The sequence below is a fragment of the Siphateles boraxobius genome, unplaced genomic scaffold, assembly GCF_051911475.1.
Source record: "Siphateles boraxobius isolate OS27281-9 unplaced genomic scaffold, OSU_SipBor_1 75, whole genome shotgun sequence".
NCBI classification, from domain to species: domain Eukaryota; kingdom Metazoa; phylum Chordata; class Actinopteri; order Cypriniformes; family Leuciscidae; genus Siphateles; species Siphateles boraxobius.
Genome location: NW_027509203.1, coordinates 1,853,969 through 1,873,861, shown reverse-complemented (window position 1 = coordinate 1,873,861; position 19,893 = coordinate 1,853,969). Strand labels below are relative to the sequence as shown.

The 19,893-nt window shown below is 42.3% G+C and overlaps 1 protein-coding gene across 2 annotated transcripts in view; it reads left to right on the top strand.

Annotated features, from left to right (window-relative positions):
- Positions 1-2,753: 2,753 nt before the first annotated feature.
- mmp23ba (matrix metallopeptidase 23ba) overlaps positions 2,754-19,893 on the top strand; it is a 42,418-nt gene continuing 25,278 nt past the window's right edge. Inside the window, exon 1 of one of the 2 annotated variants that reach the window (XM_077217688.1) lies at positions 2,754-3,058. In XM_077217688.1, the coding sequence (XP_077073803.1) occupies positions 2,951-3,058 (108 nt within the window). In that variant the 5' untranslated portion in view covers positions 2,754-2,950. The remainder of the gene's footprint in view (positions 3,059-19,893) is intronic. The other variant, XM_077217689.1, reaches the window with a different exon arrangement.

The window sequence follows — 19,893 nt, the reverse complement described above, 5'->3', positions numbered from 1 at the left end:
AAAAAAGGCATTGGCCACCGAAAAATTCAACATGGCCGCCATCTTGAAAAAATGAGATTTTACACCATTAACCGTTTCTCTTGAATCCTTACATCAGTTTTTGGAAACAGTGGCAATGAACATAGGAAAGGAGGGCAGCCATCTTCAAAAATGTTTTCCTTCCTGAATTTGTACTGGCCACTTCCTTTTTCTAACCGTGGCCCTTCCTCTCTGTGGACCCTTGCCGTGCTGGAGAGGCTTGTGTACTCCAATGAACCTGAGAGCTATGCCGGCCGGGAATTTATATCCCTGACAAGTTTAACTAAGCCGTCAGGTCAAAGGAGAGGAGGCAGACAAAGCAGACATTATGACTATTTGACAGAAATGGTGGCCATCTTGAAAATGGTCGCCATCCTGAATTTTTGAGGGGCACATACCTTTTTCCAAAAGAGTGTTCCTTGAAGAGTATTTCTGCCTAATTTAATGCTTGCATCACCATTTGAACAGTTGAAATAATTAATATTCGACAGGAACGGTGGCCATCTTTAAAAATGGCAGCCATCTTGAATTTTTGAGGGACAAGCATCTTTTTCCATTAACATGTCCTTTAGAGAGTATTTGTATCAAATGTTCTGCTTGGATTACTGTTTGAATAATTGATATAATAAGCATTGAATAGCAACGGTGGCCATCTTGAAAAATGGTCGCAATATTTAATTTTTGAGTGGCCAACGTCTTTTTCCAAAATAGTGGCCCTTAGAGAGTATCTGTGCCAAATTTCATGCTTTTATACCAAAGTGAATGATTTTTTTACTAATCTGCTGCACTAAGAGAAACTCCGTATGCAACAAAACACTGCTGTCAGTTACAACAGTAAAAGGGAATAAATAAAATTAGCACCTCAGCTGACAGGCATTGCAGTTTTGGCAATGGCCAACACAGTCTCGGCCCAGATCACGTGTGGATTCCACGCGTACCGGATGGGGGCCGGATCTGGGCCGACACTATTGCTGACTGGGAACCAGCTCATGATCTGCTATAACACTGTAAATATGGTCATTGCCAAAACTGCAATGCATTTCAGCTGCGGTGCTAATTTTATTTATTCATTTTCACTGTTGTAACTGACCGCAGTATTTTGTTGCATACAGAATTCAATAATATAAACTTTTCTTTTCTAGTGCTTTTCATGTACGCTGGCAACTCAAATATATACAGTCTTTGGTGACGAAGGGTTGTGAAAACGTTATTAATGAATGTTCTCTGACTGTTAAAACAATGTATTATGCAAACATTAAGGAAAAAATACATTTTGCAGACATTATGGGACTTTTGAATGTTCTCTGAACGTTCTGAACAATACTAATATTAAAAAAATGGGTAAAAATGTACAATAAGGTTTATTAGTTAACTACCAGTTAAACATGAACTAAAAATGAACAATACTTCTACAGCATTTATTAATCTTAGTTAATATTAATTTCAACGTTTACTAATACATTATTAAAATCAAAGGTTGTATTTGTTAACATTAATGCACTGTGAACATGAACAAACAATGAACAGCTGGATTTGTATTAACTAACATTAACAAAGATTAAGAAATACTGTAACAAATGTATTACTAATTGTTAATTCATTTTAGTTAATGCCAACTAATGAACTTTATTGTAATGTAAAGTGTTACCCAAAAATGTTAGACGAACGTCAAACTAAAACATTTCAGGAACAAACAAACACTCTATGAAATGTTTTGTGCTTATGTTTTTATTAAAGACCAGATAACTTTGAACGAACGTTCTATTTACGTTACGGAAGAATGTTTGTTCATAACTTTAAGAGGACATTCCCTATTGGCCTGGTTCATATTAATGATCTGGATTAATAATCTGTTTGTATATTATGTATTTAATTCCCTCGCGGGTCAAAATGACCCGAAGCCCTAAAATTATACTTAATTAATTTTTATTTTTGTCCAGAAAGCTTATTTTATTTCATTTTGACAATATTTTTTTATTTTTTAATGCTTTTTTTTTTTGGGGAGATTTTGTGTTATTCTTTTAATTTACCTTTAAATTACTAGATTTGATCAATAAATAATAAATAAATAGTCGATTAAGCACATTCCTCACTTTCAACTTAAATTCAAATTAACTTACAATTTCATGCATAACCCTTTTAATTCAGCTCAAAATATCTTGGGTGTCTTTGCAGACCTCTTGTGGGAAATAATAATATAATATTTTTAGTTTGAGTTTTGAGCATTTTATGTTTTTCTATGTGTACTTAAGCATTCCTCGCATTTCATTCAGTCCTAAAGAGGTCAAATTAAAGGGAAGGATTTATTACTTTTTTTAAATTTCAACCACAAAACTCCTTGAATCCATTATTTTTTGAGGGGTGTATTTGTGGTCCGACAAAAAGTCCTGGGGTCTTGGACCCCTCTGATGATTTCTCAATTTAATAATAATAATAATAATAATAATAATAAAAGACTTTCGGGTAAAAAGGACCAGATGGAAGGATGATTAAACAATGTAATTTCTAGAAGCCAAACCAAAAAAACTGATTGCAGATTGTTTTGGTTCAGATAGCAGAACGGAATGGTCTGTTCGTGGTTGGTTTGATATGAAATGAATAGCTATTGTAGACTACTTGTATTTTAAGTGCAAGAATAATGCAAAATCAATCGCAGATGTCTCTTAAAAGATGATTAATCCTCCAAAAATGAAAATGAAACAGCAAGTGTGGTAAAAGCAGCATTGATTGCATTACAATGTGTGCAGCTGTGCAGAAGTCAGTGTGTCTCTCCATCTGAGCTCAGTCTCTGCTGAACACTGAACACTGAAGGAGGAGAAACGGTCTGTCGGGAACCCAATGGCAACACAAATAACCCACGGGAGTAATAATAAATGGTGAGGTTTGATACGTCTTTGTTAAGGGCAAATATTTGGACGTTGACGTCGCGAAGATGGTGCGTGAAGTTCATGGAAGCCTCGAAGGGCTTGTTCTGCTGGCGCTGGCCGGGCTCGGGCTCTTCATGCATGAAGTCACGGCTTTGCCTGCCTGGAGATTTGAGGTATGTCATTAGTGTTTCATCAGGACGAATAATATTTCAGCATAACTCATTTTTTCCTTGCATAACTCTAGACGCGCGTCAAAGCGGCGTCACGCGCGTGATGTGATATCCATTGATGCGTTTGAGTTATACAACTAGAAATCGTTCACGCAGACTGGACGCGTAGCCTACTTGCGTTCATAAAAACGCGACGGAATGGGACACAACGCAACGCAGGGGATCTGAGACGCGGTGAACTGCTTTTAACTTGACGCGGCGTCTTAAAAACGCAACGCGTGTCTGGCACAAACAGATGAGAGGATTATCTGACCAGACTTTTGCTTTAATGACATTTCATCTGTCCTCCATTACAGTGTCTTTGTTACATGTACTTACCATAGTAATAACAGTAAATTATGCATAATTACATGCAACTAACCCTAGGGTTAGGGTAGGATTAGGATTTGGTTGAGGGTTAGTTGCATGTAATTATGCACCGATTACAATTTTCTAGGCCGATTCCGAATTTCCGATTTTTCATTGAGTTTGACCTGCAGATACCGATTTAATTTTTTCTAACCACTTTACAGCACACACAAATATTTATTTTCTATCTTTTCTGTAATAGAACATTTTACATTTTGCATAGAATTTTTTTTGAATCGATAATCGATAACCGATAACTAACCGATTACTCCTGGTGTAGGAAATTTACACACATCTGAAGTGCAGTGTTATGGATGAACCATTTCCTTTTCACACCCAGTATCCAACTACAAAAATGTGATATATTTAGCAAACTAAACTTCTGTATGAAAACAGGGAAAACAGGTAATGGCAATAAAATAATATATAAATAACATAAAATTAAATAAATATAGCCTTGCAATTTAAATATATATTTCTCAAAACACACACACAGGCCTATTGCAATCACTTGTACATCAATGGCAAGTTTTTCTTCGCAAACAGAAGCATTTCTGCTTTGTCACCAGATAGTGTGTTTCTTCTCTCTCTGCCACATGTCCAGCCAGGCTAAACAAGCGCTCACTGTCAACACTTGTACATGCAGAGAGGTAAACTCTGGCAAGTGGAGCAAGTGCAGGGAAACGGAATAATAAAAACAAGTTTAAATGGGTACATTTTCTATAAATATTTTTGAGTCTTTCTTTTCTTTTCTGACATACTCTTTTCTAGTTCTTGTTAAAACACACCAGACATGCAAATTCTGTGCATTTTGGGGACTTTTTGTGTGAAATCATATTTATTTTGTCCATGAAAAGTGTGGTTTAATGCAAAAATTCACTTTAATTGAGCGTGAGCAGCGCAGCACTGATAGACTCTGCGTTGAAACCCTCGCTTCACTGTTGCTCACGCGCTGCTCCTGCTCGACGCTCCTCCTCGACGCTCACACGCTGCTCCTCCTCGACGCTCCTCCTCGACGCTCACACGCTGCTCCTGCTCGACGCTCACGCGCTGCACCTGCTCGACGCTCCTCCTCGATGCTCACACGCTGCTCCTGCTCGACGCTCCTCCTCGACGCTCACACGCTGCTCCTGCTCGACGCTCCTCCTCGACGCTCACACGCTGCTCCTCCTCGACGCTCCTCCTCGACGCTCACGCGCTGCTCCTGCTCGACGCTCCTCCTCGACGCTCACACGCTGCTCCTCCTCGACGCTCCTCCTCGACGCTCACACGCTGCTCCTGCTCGACGCTCCTCCTCAACGCTCACGCGCTGCTCCTCCTCGACGCTCATCCTCGACGCTCACGCGCTGCTCCTGCTCGACGCTCATCCTCGATGCTTACACGCTGCTCCTGCTCGACGCTCCTCCTCAACGCTCACGCGCTGCTCCTCCTCGACGCTCCTTCTCGACGCTCACGCGCTGCTCCTGCTCGACGCTCCTCCTCGACGCTCACACGCTGCTCCTGCTCGACGCTCCTCCTCGACGCTCACGCGCTGCTCCTGCTCGACGCTCCTCCTCGACGCTCACCCGCTGCTCCTGCTCGACGCTCCTCCTCGACGCTAACACGCTGCTCCTGCTCGACGCTCCTCCTCGACGCTCACACGCTGCTCCTCCTCAACGCTAACACGCTGCTCCTGCTCGATGCTCACGCAACGCTCCTCCTTGATGCTCACGTGCTGCTCCTGCTCGACGCTCCTCCTCGATGCTCACGCGCTGCTCCTCCTCGACGCTCACGCGCTGCTCCTGCTCCTCCTCGATGCTCACACGCTGCTCCTGCTCGACACTCACACGAAGCTCCTCCTCAACGCTCACATTCTGCTCTAGCTCAACGCTCACGGGCTGCTCCTGCTCGACGCTCACGCACTGCTTATGCTCCTCCTCGACGCTCACGCGATGCTCCTGCTCGATGCTCCTCCTTGACGCTCATGGCTGCTCCTCCTCTATGCTCACGCGCTGCTTCTGCCCCTCCTCTATGCTCACGCGCTGCTTCTGCTCCTCCTCGACGCTCACGCGCTGCTCCTGCTCCTCCTCGATGCTCACGCGCTGCTCCTGCTACTCCTCGATGCTCAGGCGCTGCTCCTGCTCAACGCTCCTGATCGACGCTCACGCGCTGTTCCTGCTCGAAGCTCACACGCTGCTCCTGTTCGACGCTTACTCACTGCTCCTGCTCCTCCTCGACGCTCACACGCTGCACCTCCTCGACGCTCACACGACGCTCCTCCTCGACGCTTGCACCACGCTCCTCCTCGACGCTCACGCGCTGCTCCTCCTCGATGCTCACATGACGCCCCTCCTCGACACTCACGCGCTGCTCCTCCTCGACGCTCACGCGCTGCTCCTCCTCGATGCTCACGTGCTGCTCCTGCTCGACACTCACGCGCTGCTCCTCCTCGACGCTCACGCGCTGCTCCTCCTCGACACTCACGCGCTGCTCCTCCTCGACGCTCACGCGCTGCTCCTCCTCGATGCTCACGCGCTGCTCCTCCTCGACGCTCACGCGCTGCTCCTCCTCGACGCTCACGCGCTGCTCCTCCTCGACACTCACGCGCTGCTCCTCCTCGACGCTCACGCGCTGCTCCTCCTCGACACTCACGCGCTGCTCCTCCTCGACGCTCACGCGCTGCTCCTCCTCGATGCTCACGCGCTGCTCCTCCTCGACGCTCACGCGCTGCTCCTCCTCGACGCTCACGCGCTGGTCCTCCTCGACACTCACGCGCTGCTCCTCCTCGACGCTCACGCGCTGCTCCTCCTCGACACTCACGCGCTGCTCCTCCTCGACGCTCACGCGCTGCTCCTCCTCGATGCTCACGTGCTGCTCCTCCTCGACGCTCACGCGCTGCTCCTCCTCGACGCTCACGTGCTGCTCCTGCTCGACACTCACGCGCTGCTCCTGCTCGGCGCTCCTGCTCTGCTCCTGCTCGACGCTCACGCGCTGCTCCTGCTCGACGCTCACGCGCTGCTCCTGCTCAACGCTCACTCACTGCTCCTGCTCCTTCTTGACGCTCACGCGCTGCTCCTCCTCGACGCTCACACGACGCTCCTCCTCGACGCTCACGCGCTGCTCCTGCTCGACGCTCATGCGCTGCTCCTGCTCGACGCTCACTCACTGCTCCTGCTCCTCCTCGACGCTCACACGCTGCTCCTCCTCGACGCTCACACAACGCTCCTCCTCGACGCTCACACGACGCTCCTCCTCGACGCTCATGCGCTGCTCCTGCTCCTCCTCAAACGCTCACTCACTGCTCCTGCTCCTCCTCAAACGCTCACTCACTGCTCCTCCTCGACGCTCACTCACTGCTCCTGCTCCTCCTCAAACGCTCACTCACTGCTCCTCCTCGACGCTCACTCATTGCTCCTGCTCCTGGTGTGAACGCACTCATTGATTAACATGCACGCCGAACAAAATACACGCTGCTTACTCGCTGCTCAAGCTTGCGATGTGAAACTGCCGTGGTGCTGATGTTGCGCGATGTAATCATGCGACGCCTGAGTGCATTTGACGGACATAAAATCGGAATATCGCCGGTCATAGCCGATCACGTGAAAATCGGCCGATTCCGGTCACCAGCTGATCAATCGGTGCATCTCTAGTAAGTACATGTACTTATTACATGTATAATATTACTCAATACTTAAATATATAATTACACTGTAACAATGACACCTTAAAGGTATAGCGGAGGATTTTCTTTTTCCGGGTGGGTAGCCTATACTATTGGTCCACCGAAGTGTCAATCATTCTGGTGATATGTTTATGTAAGGCCGTCGTACGTGCTCGTCCCTATGTAGTTTTCGCTTTCTGCGCATGCGCACTTTCAGGTGTATTATGTGTGATGAGTTACAGTTTCAGCCATTCCTTTGAAAATGGCTGAGGGTCGAAAGAGAAAAATGTATACGAAGTGTATGATAAGAAGAGAAAGGCCGCAGTGTATAGAAACAAGACCAGAGTTATTTTGTGTGAATATTTCACACGCTGGCGTGCGCTAAAACCACAGGTTGGGCTTCCCCCTGATGCCGCAGTCGCGAAGATTCTACTAGACAGGTAAAGTTTGTCATACTATTTGGAGAAATCCATTTAAAATCACTGCTAGTAAAAGTTAATGTAAGCTATGATTAGCGATGCTAGCCCTGGCACAAGTCATGCACCGCGTCAACACGGTAAACATCTCAATATGTCTAAAGTAGCCTTATGACCAAATGGTAAATGGTATCACGCTGAAATATTTTCGATAATTACAATGTGTTCACCATAGTATTTATTACACAAATGCAACAAGCTACTTCTCCATTGCATATCATGTCTCGTGCACACGTTTAATAGGCGTTCCCTCTCTTGAGCAAATAGTGTTGCGCATGTGCATTTTTAAAAAAAATTGGAGAGGGCGGGTCTTCTCTAAAATTCGGAAAGATCCTCCGCTATACCTTTAAAATAAAGTGTAACCACAAACCCTTTTAGCATATTTAAAATCTACTGTTGTTCTCTATTTTCTTTCAAGATATAGGCCAATAATAATCAGCATGAAAGGGAAGTTTTACGCTAGTCTTTTCTTCTCTACTGTGTGGTATGTCCGAGTGAAGCGCAAACAAGAACAAATGTGGGCGGGGCTTGATTTTGTTTGTGGGGAATTGATTGGATGGTTGTGGTTTGCTATTGGCTGATCTCATGTGAGTGAGAGCTTGCTCCGCCCACATCATCAGAGAAGAGATGCTGGAAAGAAGGGGAAGTTATTCTTCACAATGACAGGTTGCTTGGAGGCACATGCTCTGGAAATATGGCCACTGAAAACATTTCTGATGAGCCGTAAATACCATGAGAGTAATTAGACTAAACATTTACAGTCTTCTCTCCGGAGACGTATGCAGGATTCTCCAATCATTCAGTGCTCTTAAGCCCCGCCCCTCAAGCGCACGCTCATTTGCATAATCGTTTGAGTGCCACACCATTCATCTCAATATCCAATCAACAACTGATGCACAGAATCAAGCCCCGCCCTACATTTTCTAAATTTCACTTGGATGTATATTGCAATGTTTCCATGTCATCGTAATTTTACGCATTTGGTTTGTTATTAACTACAAATATTAAAAGACAGGGCAGAAACCTGATTTCAGTAGATCTAAATAGCTCAGACATGATGCAAGAACAATCCCTTATAGATGTCACTGACCTAATGCAGTCTTGGCACTTCTTAAACGTTTGTGCAATATTGATTGTGGAAGGAAGGTATGCTTGCAGTCACATAATCTATCGTTCTTCCATCCTGAAATAATATTTGGATTGGCAATATTTGGCATTATGAATTAGCCTCTGTCAGGACGGTTTACTCACCTGTGTGTTATTGACCCCTCGACTGTCTCCGCGATTTTAACCCTTGCATTTCTTGCTGTCCAAGGATTTACATCCTGACTGGTTTATGGAAGTTTAAACTGCGACTTATGTTTTTGTGTTGCTGTTTGCTTTTGGATTATTACTACACTGCCTTCATACATCAGTATCCCATGCACATATCAGACCTTTCTATTTCACAGAAGACGTTTCTGGATCTATGAGAGGTTATTCTTGCTATTGAATAGAACTGATTTGAATTCCTATTCGGCCACAAGCTCTATATATATATATATATATGTATAGGAAGATGTTTTCTTAAACGTCTTCTTGCGCTTGAACATACAAATACACACAAAATTATGTCAAAATATCCTCGTAAAGACACTGATCTTGACTGAATAACGGATTAATATGGATATAGGCTATTTTATTTATAAAAAGAATACTACGCTGGATTATTTTTTAATTTGATTAGCCTGTATTTGATTTCTTGAACTGTTCATTTGTAGTTATTTGTCTTTTTTTAATTTATTTGTTCTTATTTTATTACTGACTTTTTATTTGCCTTTAACAATGTTTGAAATATATTAAGTCTAGTTGTTTTTGCTGATATGTTTGTTGAAACCGGGCAAGTTCCTCATGGAAGTGTTCTTTATAGGCTGCTGATTTTGTTCATTCAGCTGTGAACAAAATATTTTGCAGAAAGACACAGTATAAAAAGATCTGTTATCTAAACTTTTGACTTAAGACTTTTGCTCAAGCTAAAACCAAGAGTGTTATTTGATTATATCTAAATATATAACTTCTAATGAATCCAAGAGTTTACTAGGCCTATATTTTAAAGCTGAAAGTAGCCAGAGCTAAATTGTAGACAAGTTTTGTCTGCTATATGCAGTTTAAAGTATGATAAATCGTGAATAGTTATTAGTTTTTAAATGTTTCTCTTAATTCTGTTCAATATTACTGTTGTACTGTTCAATAATGCTATAGACAATCAGTCTGGGATTTGTTTCCCACCACAGACTGATTGTCTATAGCATCATTCTCCAGTTCTGGCCCTAATACTGCATAGACTGCGATGTCTCAGCCTGTGTGTGGCTGACAATAGCATACATATCCGGGCCTCATCTGGGCCAGCTATGGCACACATGGCTCAGTTCTGGCAGCGTCAAAAGATACATGGGCCACATCTGGGCAACACACAGTAGCTGACTAACCGTTAGTCACTAGAAGAGGTTTGGTCAGTTAGTCGCGTGAGGGGCAGATCGTTAACAGCTGGGAATCCCAACATTCGTCTATCGTTCATCGACTTCAAAGTCCACTCGGTCTAATGTTAACCTAGATAATTGTGCGCTATTATTTAGCACATATTCAAGTGTTTGTGTGGAGAGTGTGTTTACTGCCTGATAACAGCTGCCGGTTTATCGCTGCATTTAACTGAAGTACTCCATCATTTTTGCTCATACAGATAAGAGTAATGCAAACTGTAAAGGGTGTACTTTTATTTCTGTAAACTACTAAAGACTAAAGTCGACATCTTACTAGGTGTCAAAAGCCAAAGAGAAAAGATGGGTTTTCAGAAGGGTTTTGAAAACAGATAAAGAAGAGGCTTGCTTAACATGCAACGGCAGATTGCCTTTGAACCGAAGCTCAGCGTATACTTGCCTCACACAGAAATATATCTAGTCTATAGAAAGTTTGAAATGTCCACTTTTAAATGAACAGATTCCAGTAGAAAATAAATATTCTCAGATTGTGTAATCCATATGAATCATGCACATAGACGGAGATGACGAGTCAGCATCGTGTCTTAATCTCTGCAGCCGAAAACACAGAAAACATTATCAATTAATTATTCAAATATTTTGAGTCTCACATTCATAATCATTATGTTTTCCGGTGCGCTGTGGCTTTATGTGTGTGTTTGAGCGTGGATTAGGCTAAATATTATATAGACAATTAAATGCTCATTATTACGGCTTATTAATATAAACACGTGATTAGTCGACTAATGGCTTAAATGAACGACTACTAGTCGACTAGAAAAATCTTGAGTCGAGGGCAGATCTACAGCAGGGTTTGACTTTGACCATTCTCTCTAATGATCGCCAGGCCAGCTATTAAAGAAATGATTATTAATTTTGGTAGCGTTGACCTGACTGGACTGCAGATTTCTTGGACAAACCTTTAGTGGACAATCAGAGCTGAAATCAAATCTGTCAATCATATTCAAAAACTTTGTCTGAAGCAGTAAGTAGCAAGTAAACAAGATGAGGATGATATTTTCAGCATGAATTCCATATTTTCAAACAGGATATACAACTACAATCATATCCATGCATGTCGTTAGACACAGGAACAGAACGAGGATAAATCTCTCTGCTGGATGGAAATGCTGTCAGTAGACGGTTTATCCAAGTGTCTTGGGGAATAGTTTGGCTGCTTTCCTCTTCGTATTTCTGCTACTCTCGAAGAATCACAGCATTCTTTTCTTTGTAGCTCCACACCGCATAGCAATACATGACAAGACACTGTGACCTACATTTCAAAACCTCCAGCTCATTCCCAGATATACAGCTCACTAGAATCAGGGTTCAAGGGGCTAATAATGGGAAACCCGACAGGACAGCGGAAACGTGATGTAATACACGAGAGACATCTCTGCAGACACACACACACAGAGCTTTATAGTCATGGCTTTAGTTGTGTCTCTTTCTGAAGCCGAATGTGATCATTCAGAGCATTCTGATGTCATGCTCCTTTCATGACACAAAAAACTAGTTTCGTCAAAGCTATCTCTGTAGAGAGCGAGTGATCAAACACTTTCTAAAACTGATGTTCAAATCATTCATACAACTCAGTAGAGAACCAACTACTCTTATTGCCTCTGACTGATTTCTTAAAGCTCCTGATAAACTTCAAGCGAAATCGAAGAACAAACTGGTGTGACGTCATTCCCAACAAAATCAGGCCAAAACTAAGTTCATTTCAGGACTTTCTGGAAAAGTTTACTCTGGCTGGTAAACACCTTCGAACTATAATTTGTCCTTGTGACTTCTTGTTTATGTGCCTATGTGATGTTTTTAATATGCTTTAAGACAAACCATGTGTAAATTCATAAGTCGACAGCATTGCTGAGTATTTTCTCCTTAAAACTGCAGTGAACCAAAGACAGTCTCAAAAACACGCTTTGAAATCGCTGGTGTTTCTGACGTCACAAACTACCTTGTAACCAATCAGATCAACGTGTGATCGTCAACGAGTGGATCTCTGAGTGAGTGAGTGAGTGGAGGCGGGGCTCATTTGCATATTCATAGAACCGCGCATACTAAATGAGGCAAGGGTGTCGAGTTACATCATACAAGATATTTTAAGGCATGAAGAATTTTTCTTCAAATAACAAATATTTAATAATTCTGGTGATCAAAGATGAGTTTTAAGGGATAAAATGTTCGACTACAGGGGGACTTTAAAGGTCCTGATAAACTTTAAGCGAAATAGAAGAACGAACTGGTGTGACGTCATTTTGAAAAAAATCAGGCCAAAACTATGTTTTTTTCGGGACTTTCTGGAAAAGTTCAGTCTGGCTGGTAGACACCTCTGAGCTCCCATTGGTCGGTGTGGTGATGATGAAATAGGTGGGTGTGGCTCTGAGGCTCCGCCTTCTTTGAGGTGTAAATCTTCTGTTCAGATGCGAGAGAAAACATGAACTCACTGGAGAGACGCTTTATAGCAGAAACTCAAGCTGTGATTCTAATAGAAAGAGACTCTGACACTGTGTTCATGTTTAATACAGTAAAGCTGCTGCTGTAAAGCAATATATTGTAGAAAGTGCTGTATAAACGATTTTAGCTTTAAAAAGTCAAACGTTTAGATAACAAACATTTTTATACTGTCTTTTTGCATAATATTTTTTTCACAACTGAATTAACAAAAATCAGCAGCCGATAAAGAACACTTACATGAGGAACTTACCCATGGTTTCAACAAAAATATCAGCAAAAACAACTAGACTTAATATATTTCAAACATTGTTAAAGGCAAATAAGAAGTCAGTAATAAAAAACAAACAAACAAATAAATACAAATGAACAAGGTTCAAGAAATCAAATATGGGCTAATCAAATGTAAAATAACCCAGCATAGTTTACTTTTTATAAATAAAACGTAGTTTAATAACATAATAGATAGATTGTTATAACATAATAACAATCCTCATTAAGTAGTTATTCAGTTAAGATCAGTATCTTTATGGGGATATTTTGACATATTTTGTGTGTATTTGTCTGTTCAAGCGCAAGAAGACGTGAAAGAGATTACATCTCAAGCTGGTTAATGTCAGTCTTGGCCTCGGTTCAGTCTGACAGAGAAGCTAAATGAGGAAACTGTGGCTAGCATACAGGTTCCAGTTGGACTGAAGCTTTCACAATGGATGGAATACAACCAGAACTTAGTGACAAATGCACCTTCTGGTTTATCTCTGTTCCAGCGGGTTTCTTTGTCTCGGGAACCCACTGAAACCTGTGAGTCCTCGTGTCCCAGTTGCAGAGAGTTGCATGAAATTCCAGTTGACTTGTACATTGGCAAGCAGCCCCAAACCTCAGCCCTGGGAAAAGCATGCGGCTTCACATCGTGTCCACTATAAAGATAAGTTGTATGATTATGGATGGACAATTGATAGAATATCCACCAATTTTGAACCATCGGTTTAAATCCACTGTGATGTCCATAATCGGCTCTCTTAGAGGAGGACATGAAGTTTGCAAAGACTTGAATGCATTCTGGTAACTCCCCTGCGTACTAAAATATGTATATTTGCTAATATTTAAAAAATGTTCCCATTAAAATAAGCAATCTGAATTTTTCTGAATGCTCAAATAGTAGTAAAAAAAAATGTTTTTCTTGGTTATGCGAACATTTCCCTGTCAGCTGGGTATTAGCTTCACAGATTTTGGCTGATACCGATAACCGATAATTCTGTATATTTTGAAGCCGAATAACCGATATATATATATGTATATATATGTCCGATAAATCTAAATCCAAATTTTTCTATAATTATTGAGAGCCTGATTACAAAACCGAAAGTCTCACCATTAAATCTGTGTCCCAAACACACAATTATAATGATGTTCTCATGATAATTTTATGTAGCTGATTTGACATACTTGCACTGCACATGTTGCACTGAACCGTATTTTCCTTTTTCTCCAATCATATTTCAAGCAATGCTAAACCATCATGATGAACAGTGCGCATCTGAAGTGTCTCAGCTGAAGGAAATAATACATTATTCATCGGCTTTAATATATCGCCCCAATTTTGTTATCGGGTCGATAACGACAACATTAACTATGAACATACAGATAACGATATAGTGGCCGACATATCGAGCATCTCTACTTCACATATCTTGAAATGTATTCATTACGTCCAAGCCTTTATGTGTTTCTGCTTGGTTGTTGTGTGGTGTGAATGATTCTTTAGATAGTCCTGTGACTGTCCGCTTATAGTTGCACTAACTCTAGAGTTTTACTCTACATCTCCAGATCGAGGGTAGCCGAAGACTTTTAGTGTTATTAAAACGGACTCCAGGCTGATCGCCCCAAAACATTGCCATTTGGAAGTCCCACTCTGTCAACTTATGTTGAATCCAAAATACCTTTTTCCATTTGAACTTATTTTCCACTGGACAAAAATGTCCTGATTGCCTGTGTGCGGCAGAAACCCGTGTCATGTGATATAAAGTCAGTCTGGATCAGTTCAGGAATGTCCTCTCTGCCCTGTCGGACCAAAATAGTCTCCATCTCCACTAGTCTTGACTTTATCAACGTTTTCAAGTGGAGTCTGCAAGACTTTTCACCTTTAAAACACTCAAACACTATCAACACTTGACTGTTCTCCAGAAGATTGAGATGAAAAAGTCAGCAAAGGACATTACAGCACGTATAGGAAACCATGCAGTCATCCAGACTGAAGATCGTACACTCTCTGTGTGAAACAAAACTGAGCCAAGCTTTTCTAACCCAGGGACTGTCTGGTGTGTGTGTGTGTGTGTGTGTGTGTGTGTGTGTGTGTGTGTGTGTGTGTGTGTCTGTGAATGTCTGTTTCAGACACTAGTTTAGGGTCAGATTACCAGTGAAGTGAAACTTTGGACAGCGTTATGAAACCCAGAGAGCACACTCAACATTAACTTTAGAGTTCAAATTCAGGCCAAATACCTTCTGAAATTTCAATATAAAAATCAGGCTGTTTTTCCTAGGAAGAGGGATGTTTAAATTTTTCTTCATTTAGACTTGGCATCTTCCTGCCAATTCATTACAGTGCACATTCTTATGAAATCAAAACATTGTTTTTGTGGCTATTAGCTTTGAAGCCTTCAATATAATTGACAATCTTTTAGCGCACATGCACTATATGGCTGTGTTTACACTGGGCATTAACATGAGATCACCGGGATCAAGCAGATCGAGTCATTAGCCAATCAGGACAGTGCGTTTACACCTGTCCACATCAAGTGCTTCTGTATCCTGATAACAGATCGGATCTCGCATTCCCGTCGGGGAAAAAAAGGATGGATCCGGTGCAAAGTCGACCTGAAGTGGAGGGTTTTCTTTTAAAAACAGTTTTCAGTCGGGGGACATTTTACAAATCTCGCAAAATGAGGAGGATGAAGAGGCTGCAAGTGCTAATAATGTTGATAGATGCAGTAATGGAGACGGTATAGAGAAACGTGTCCGAGAACATTACAGCTGTGCTGGGAAAACTGCAACGTCCACCTGTGAATGCAGACACACACGACGCGTTTATATTACACTGAGATCCGATCACAATGCGTCCTCGACTCCCTCCGGACCGGGACTCGCTGATCGGAGAACATTCCCATCAGAACCGCGTTTACACTCGTCTTTTCAATGTGTGTGTGGACAACATCCGGATACAGGCCGCATGTTAAAGGATTAGTTCACCTCAAAATGAAAATTTCCTAATAATTTACTCACCCAAATTCCATCCAAGATATCTCTTTCCTCAGTGGAAGAGAAATTAAGTTTTTTGAGGAAAACATTTCTGGATTTTTTTCGAATAATGGACTTCAATGACAACCAGCGTTTTGAAGTCCAAATCAATGCAGTTTCAAAGGTCTTTGAAGTGTTGAAACGGCTGTGCACAATCGCAGCTGAGGAGGAGGGTAGGAATAGGCCTAAACGATAGCTCATTTAAAAAATATATATATATACGTATACGTATATATATATATATATATATGTATACGCTATGTGTAGAGTAAAATGTGCGACGTATTTTGCCCGTCCTGGAAAGTGTTTGGTGTAACTACTGTGGTCCCACGTGAGTATTTGCCCTGTATTTTAGAAGTCGCCGGGTAGGTTGGACCTGCCACTTTGTTATTTTGCCTTTTTTATTTTTTGGTGGTTATTCGGAGTGGGGGTACGTTTCAGCTCACGTGCGGCTGATCTTGTTAATGGGATCGGTGCGCAGGTGGGCATGAGTTTAGCGTTTAAAGTCGCACCGAGCCCCTAACGCCACTGAAGACTAGATGGTAAAAAAAAAAAATCATAGGGTAAATACAAGTTTTGTGGGATCGCTGTTAGTTACAATTCATTTCCTGTAGTGAAAAGTCCATTTTAAATTCGTGGGGTGTGATTCAATGGAATAGCTGCGTTTGTTTAGTTGGGTATAATGATCATTAGTGAGAGCAAGTTGTTTGTTTACGTGCATGCATAGTTTTGACACATTCATTCGTTTATTCGAGTGCGGATAAAACTCGTTGAAATGGCTACGGTGATACTTTTCAGGAATCTCCATCTGAAGAACTGCTTTCATACCAAAGAGCAGTTGTTGCAGATAGCAGAGGTTTATGAAATAGAAATGGCCTCTAAGGATAGGAATTTAAAGGAAACTTTGCGGAGCGTACTGAAAAGTAATCTTGTTAAATTGGGCATTTTAGAAAGGCCCTTAGCAGAAGAAATGGTTGGTCCTTCTGTGGGAGATCATGCCATCCGTTTGAGAGAATTAGCTTTGAAAGAAAAACTTCTTTGATAACTTCTTTAGCTTTGGAGTTTGAAAATGCAAAATTAGAGTAACGAAGACGTGAAATGGATCATGAGTTTTTGGGGTTGTTGTCAAAATTGTCATGTGTGTCAAATGGTTGGGAAGCCTAATCAAACTATTCCTCCTGCTCCGTTGTTTCCGGTGCCCGTGGTGACTGAACCTTTTGAACACATAATCATTGATTGTGTTGGGCCTCTTCCCCGTTCAAAGTCTGGTTGTAAATACTCGCTGACCATAATGTGTGCGACTACACGTTTTCTTGAGGCAGCCTCTTTACGTACTATCAAGGCGAGAACGATATCTAAAGCACTAGTTAAGTTCTTTACACTGTTCGGTTTACCGAAAGTAATCCAGAGCGATCAGGGTACTAATTTTACATCTCCTATGTTCTCACAAATGCTTAAACGTCTCCACATTAAGCACAATTTTTCGTCTGCTTATCCTGAAAGTCAGGGTGCATTAGAAAGGCTTCACCAGACCTTGAAGTCTATTTTTCGCGCTTATTGTTTCGAGCTAGAACCAGATTGGGAGGAGGGGATTCCTGTTCCGTAACATATATATAATTTTTAACTACAATTGTTTGGATTGAGCTGATAAACGAATGATACCTCATCACGTTGAAAGGTCACGCTCGATGTTGCGGGCGCCGGGCGGAAGTACCACCCCAATGTTTACAAAGCGACCAATACAATTTGAACTATCCTTCTTCGCACGTTCGAGTGGGGCGGTACTTCCACCGGCGCAGGTAGAGCAGGAATCACTCGGGTTTAGTCCCGCTGAATTGGTCTTTAGCCACACTCCGCGTGGAACTTTGACAGTATTGAAAGAGAATCGGGTATCTGATCAAAAATGTAAATCCCTTCCTGAGTATGTTACTGATTTCCGTACTCGTCTCTGTAGAGTCCGTGAATTGGCTAAACAATATCTTGAGAAAGCGCAGGGTAAAATGAAGGTCTGGTATGATAAGAAAGCTAGAGAACGAAGTTTTAGTCCGGGAGACAAAGTGTTGGTTTTGTTACCTGTGTTACCTGTGGAGGGTCGCTGCAAGCCAGGTAAAGTGGTCATTATGTAGTGGAAAGGAAACTATCCGACTGTGATTGTTGTTCATGTCCCAGATCGCCGTAAAAGTTCCAAAGTTTATCATATCAATATGATAAAGGCCTATCATGAGAGGGAGTCGAGTATTGAGAAGCCTGTGAAATGTGTTTCTTCCAGCATAAAAACAGCTGACATGAATGCTGCTCTTTGCTTGGCTGCACAGGAACCATTGTGTGAAGAGGTGGGACCTTTTAGATGTGTGGTTGAAGGTCGGCTGAGAAATTCTGAAATGCTATTAACCTTGCCTAGTCAACTATCACACTTATCTGCAATGCAACAAACTGATCTTCGTCCAGTTGCGGAAAAGGTTACTGCAATTTGTGATTTTCCAGCTCCTGTCAATCGAAAACAATTGCGACGTTTTCTCTGGATGGTCGGTTATTATCGAGCATTCCTTAGAAATGTTGCAAATGTGGTATCACCCCTTACCGATTTGCTAAGTCCTAAGCCGTTGTTTCACTGGTCAGACTCGTGTCAGAGTGCTTTTGAGAATGTTAAGTCCTTGTTGATTTCAGCGCCTGTCTTGGTGGCACCGGATCACTTAAGATCTTTGAGCCTCGCAGTGGATGCGAGTGAGGTGGGTGCGGGGGCTGTTCTTCAGCAGAGGGGTTCTGATGAGGTGGAACACCCTGTGTTTTACTTTTCGAAGAACTTCATTGGTGCCCAAAGGAATTATTCTACTATTGAGAAGGAGGCTTTAGCTTTAGTTCTCGCTATCTGTCTTTTTGAGGTCTATTTGACTTGTTCTCAGCCTATTGTTGTGTATTGCGATCATAATCCTCTTCTTTTCTTGAACTCAATGCGCAACACTAACCAGCGTCTTATGCTTTGGAGTCTGACGTTACAACCATATGACCTCGATATCAGACATGTTTGAGTTAAAGATAATGTGGTAGCTGATGTCCTGTCCTGGGTTTGTTAGGGGCGTAGACTTGGAAGGTAATGAAAAGGTGTATCATATGTTCTATGTTATGATATGTTTGTCCTCTAGGGGGCGAGCGTGTTCTTGTTTGTCTTTCATTATTAGGGACTGATGTCCGGCACCTGTGAATGATGTACATTTGGCATAAGTTTAATCGGCCAAATCTGTGCGGCGGGCGAGGAGGTTCGAGGCGGTTCTGTGTGCTCCCGTGTTGTGTTTTACTCCGGTTCATTTTCCTATTTATGTCGACATCACTTCTTGTAATAAATCCCCTATAGAACGAGCTGTGTTCTGATGTCTCACTTGTGTTACGGCTGCGGCCGTAACATATATATAATTTTTAACTACATCTGTTTGGATTGAGCTGATAAACGAATGATACGTCATCACGTTGAAAGGTCACGCTCGATGTTGCGGGTGCCGGGCGGAAGTACCGCCCCACTGTTTACAAAGCCACCAATACAATTTGAACTATCCTTCTTCGCACGGTCGAGTGGGGCGGTACTTCCACCGGCGCCCGCGTCATCGAGCCTGACCTTTCAACGTGATGACGTAGTTCCCGGTTCATTTTGAGGTGAACTAATCCTTTAATGCCCAGTGTAAACGCAGCCTTCGGCCTCGCTTACACTGTATGTGAAATGTGACCCAATTCCGATGTTTTGCTCATATGTGACACAGATCAGATGTGTTGTATAACCGTGTAAACAGGGAAAAAACGCATGCATTGGGATATTTCAAAATCGGTTTCAGGCCTTGTTCATATGTGGAAAAAAATCAGATATGTGCCGACGCGACTAAAGGCAGATCGAATTTTCTGAGGCATTATGCTCCGTCTCCGCGGTTTAATGACGATTATTATTGCTATTATTTCACTTTTATACACATATATATATATATATATATATATATATATATCTTCCCTACCGTCAAGTGTCTGCATCTTATTTTATTTTGCAAAGCTCTGCATTTGATT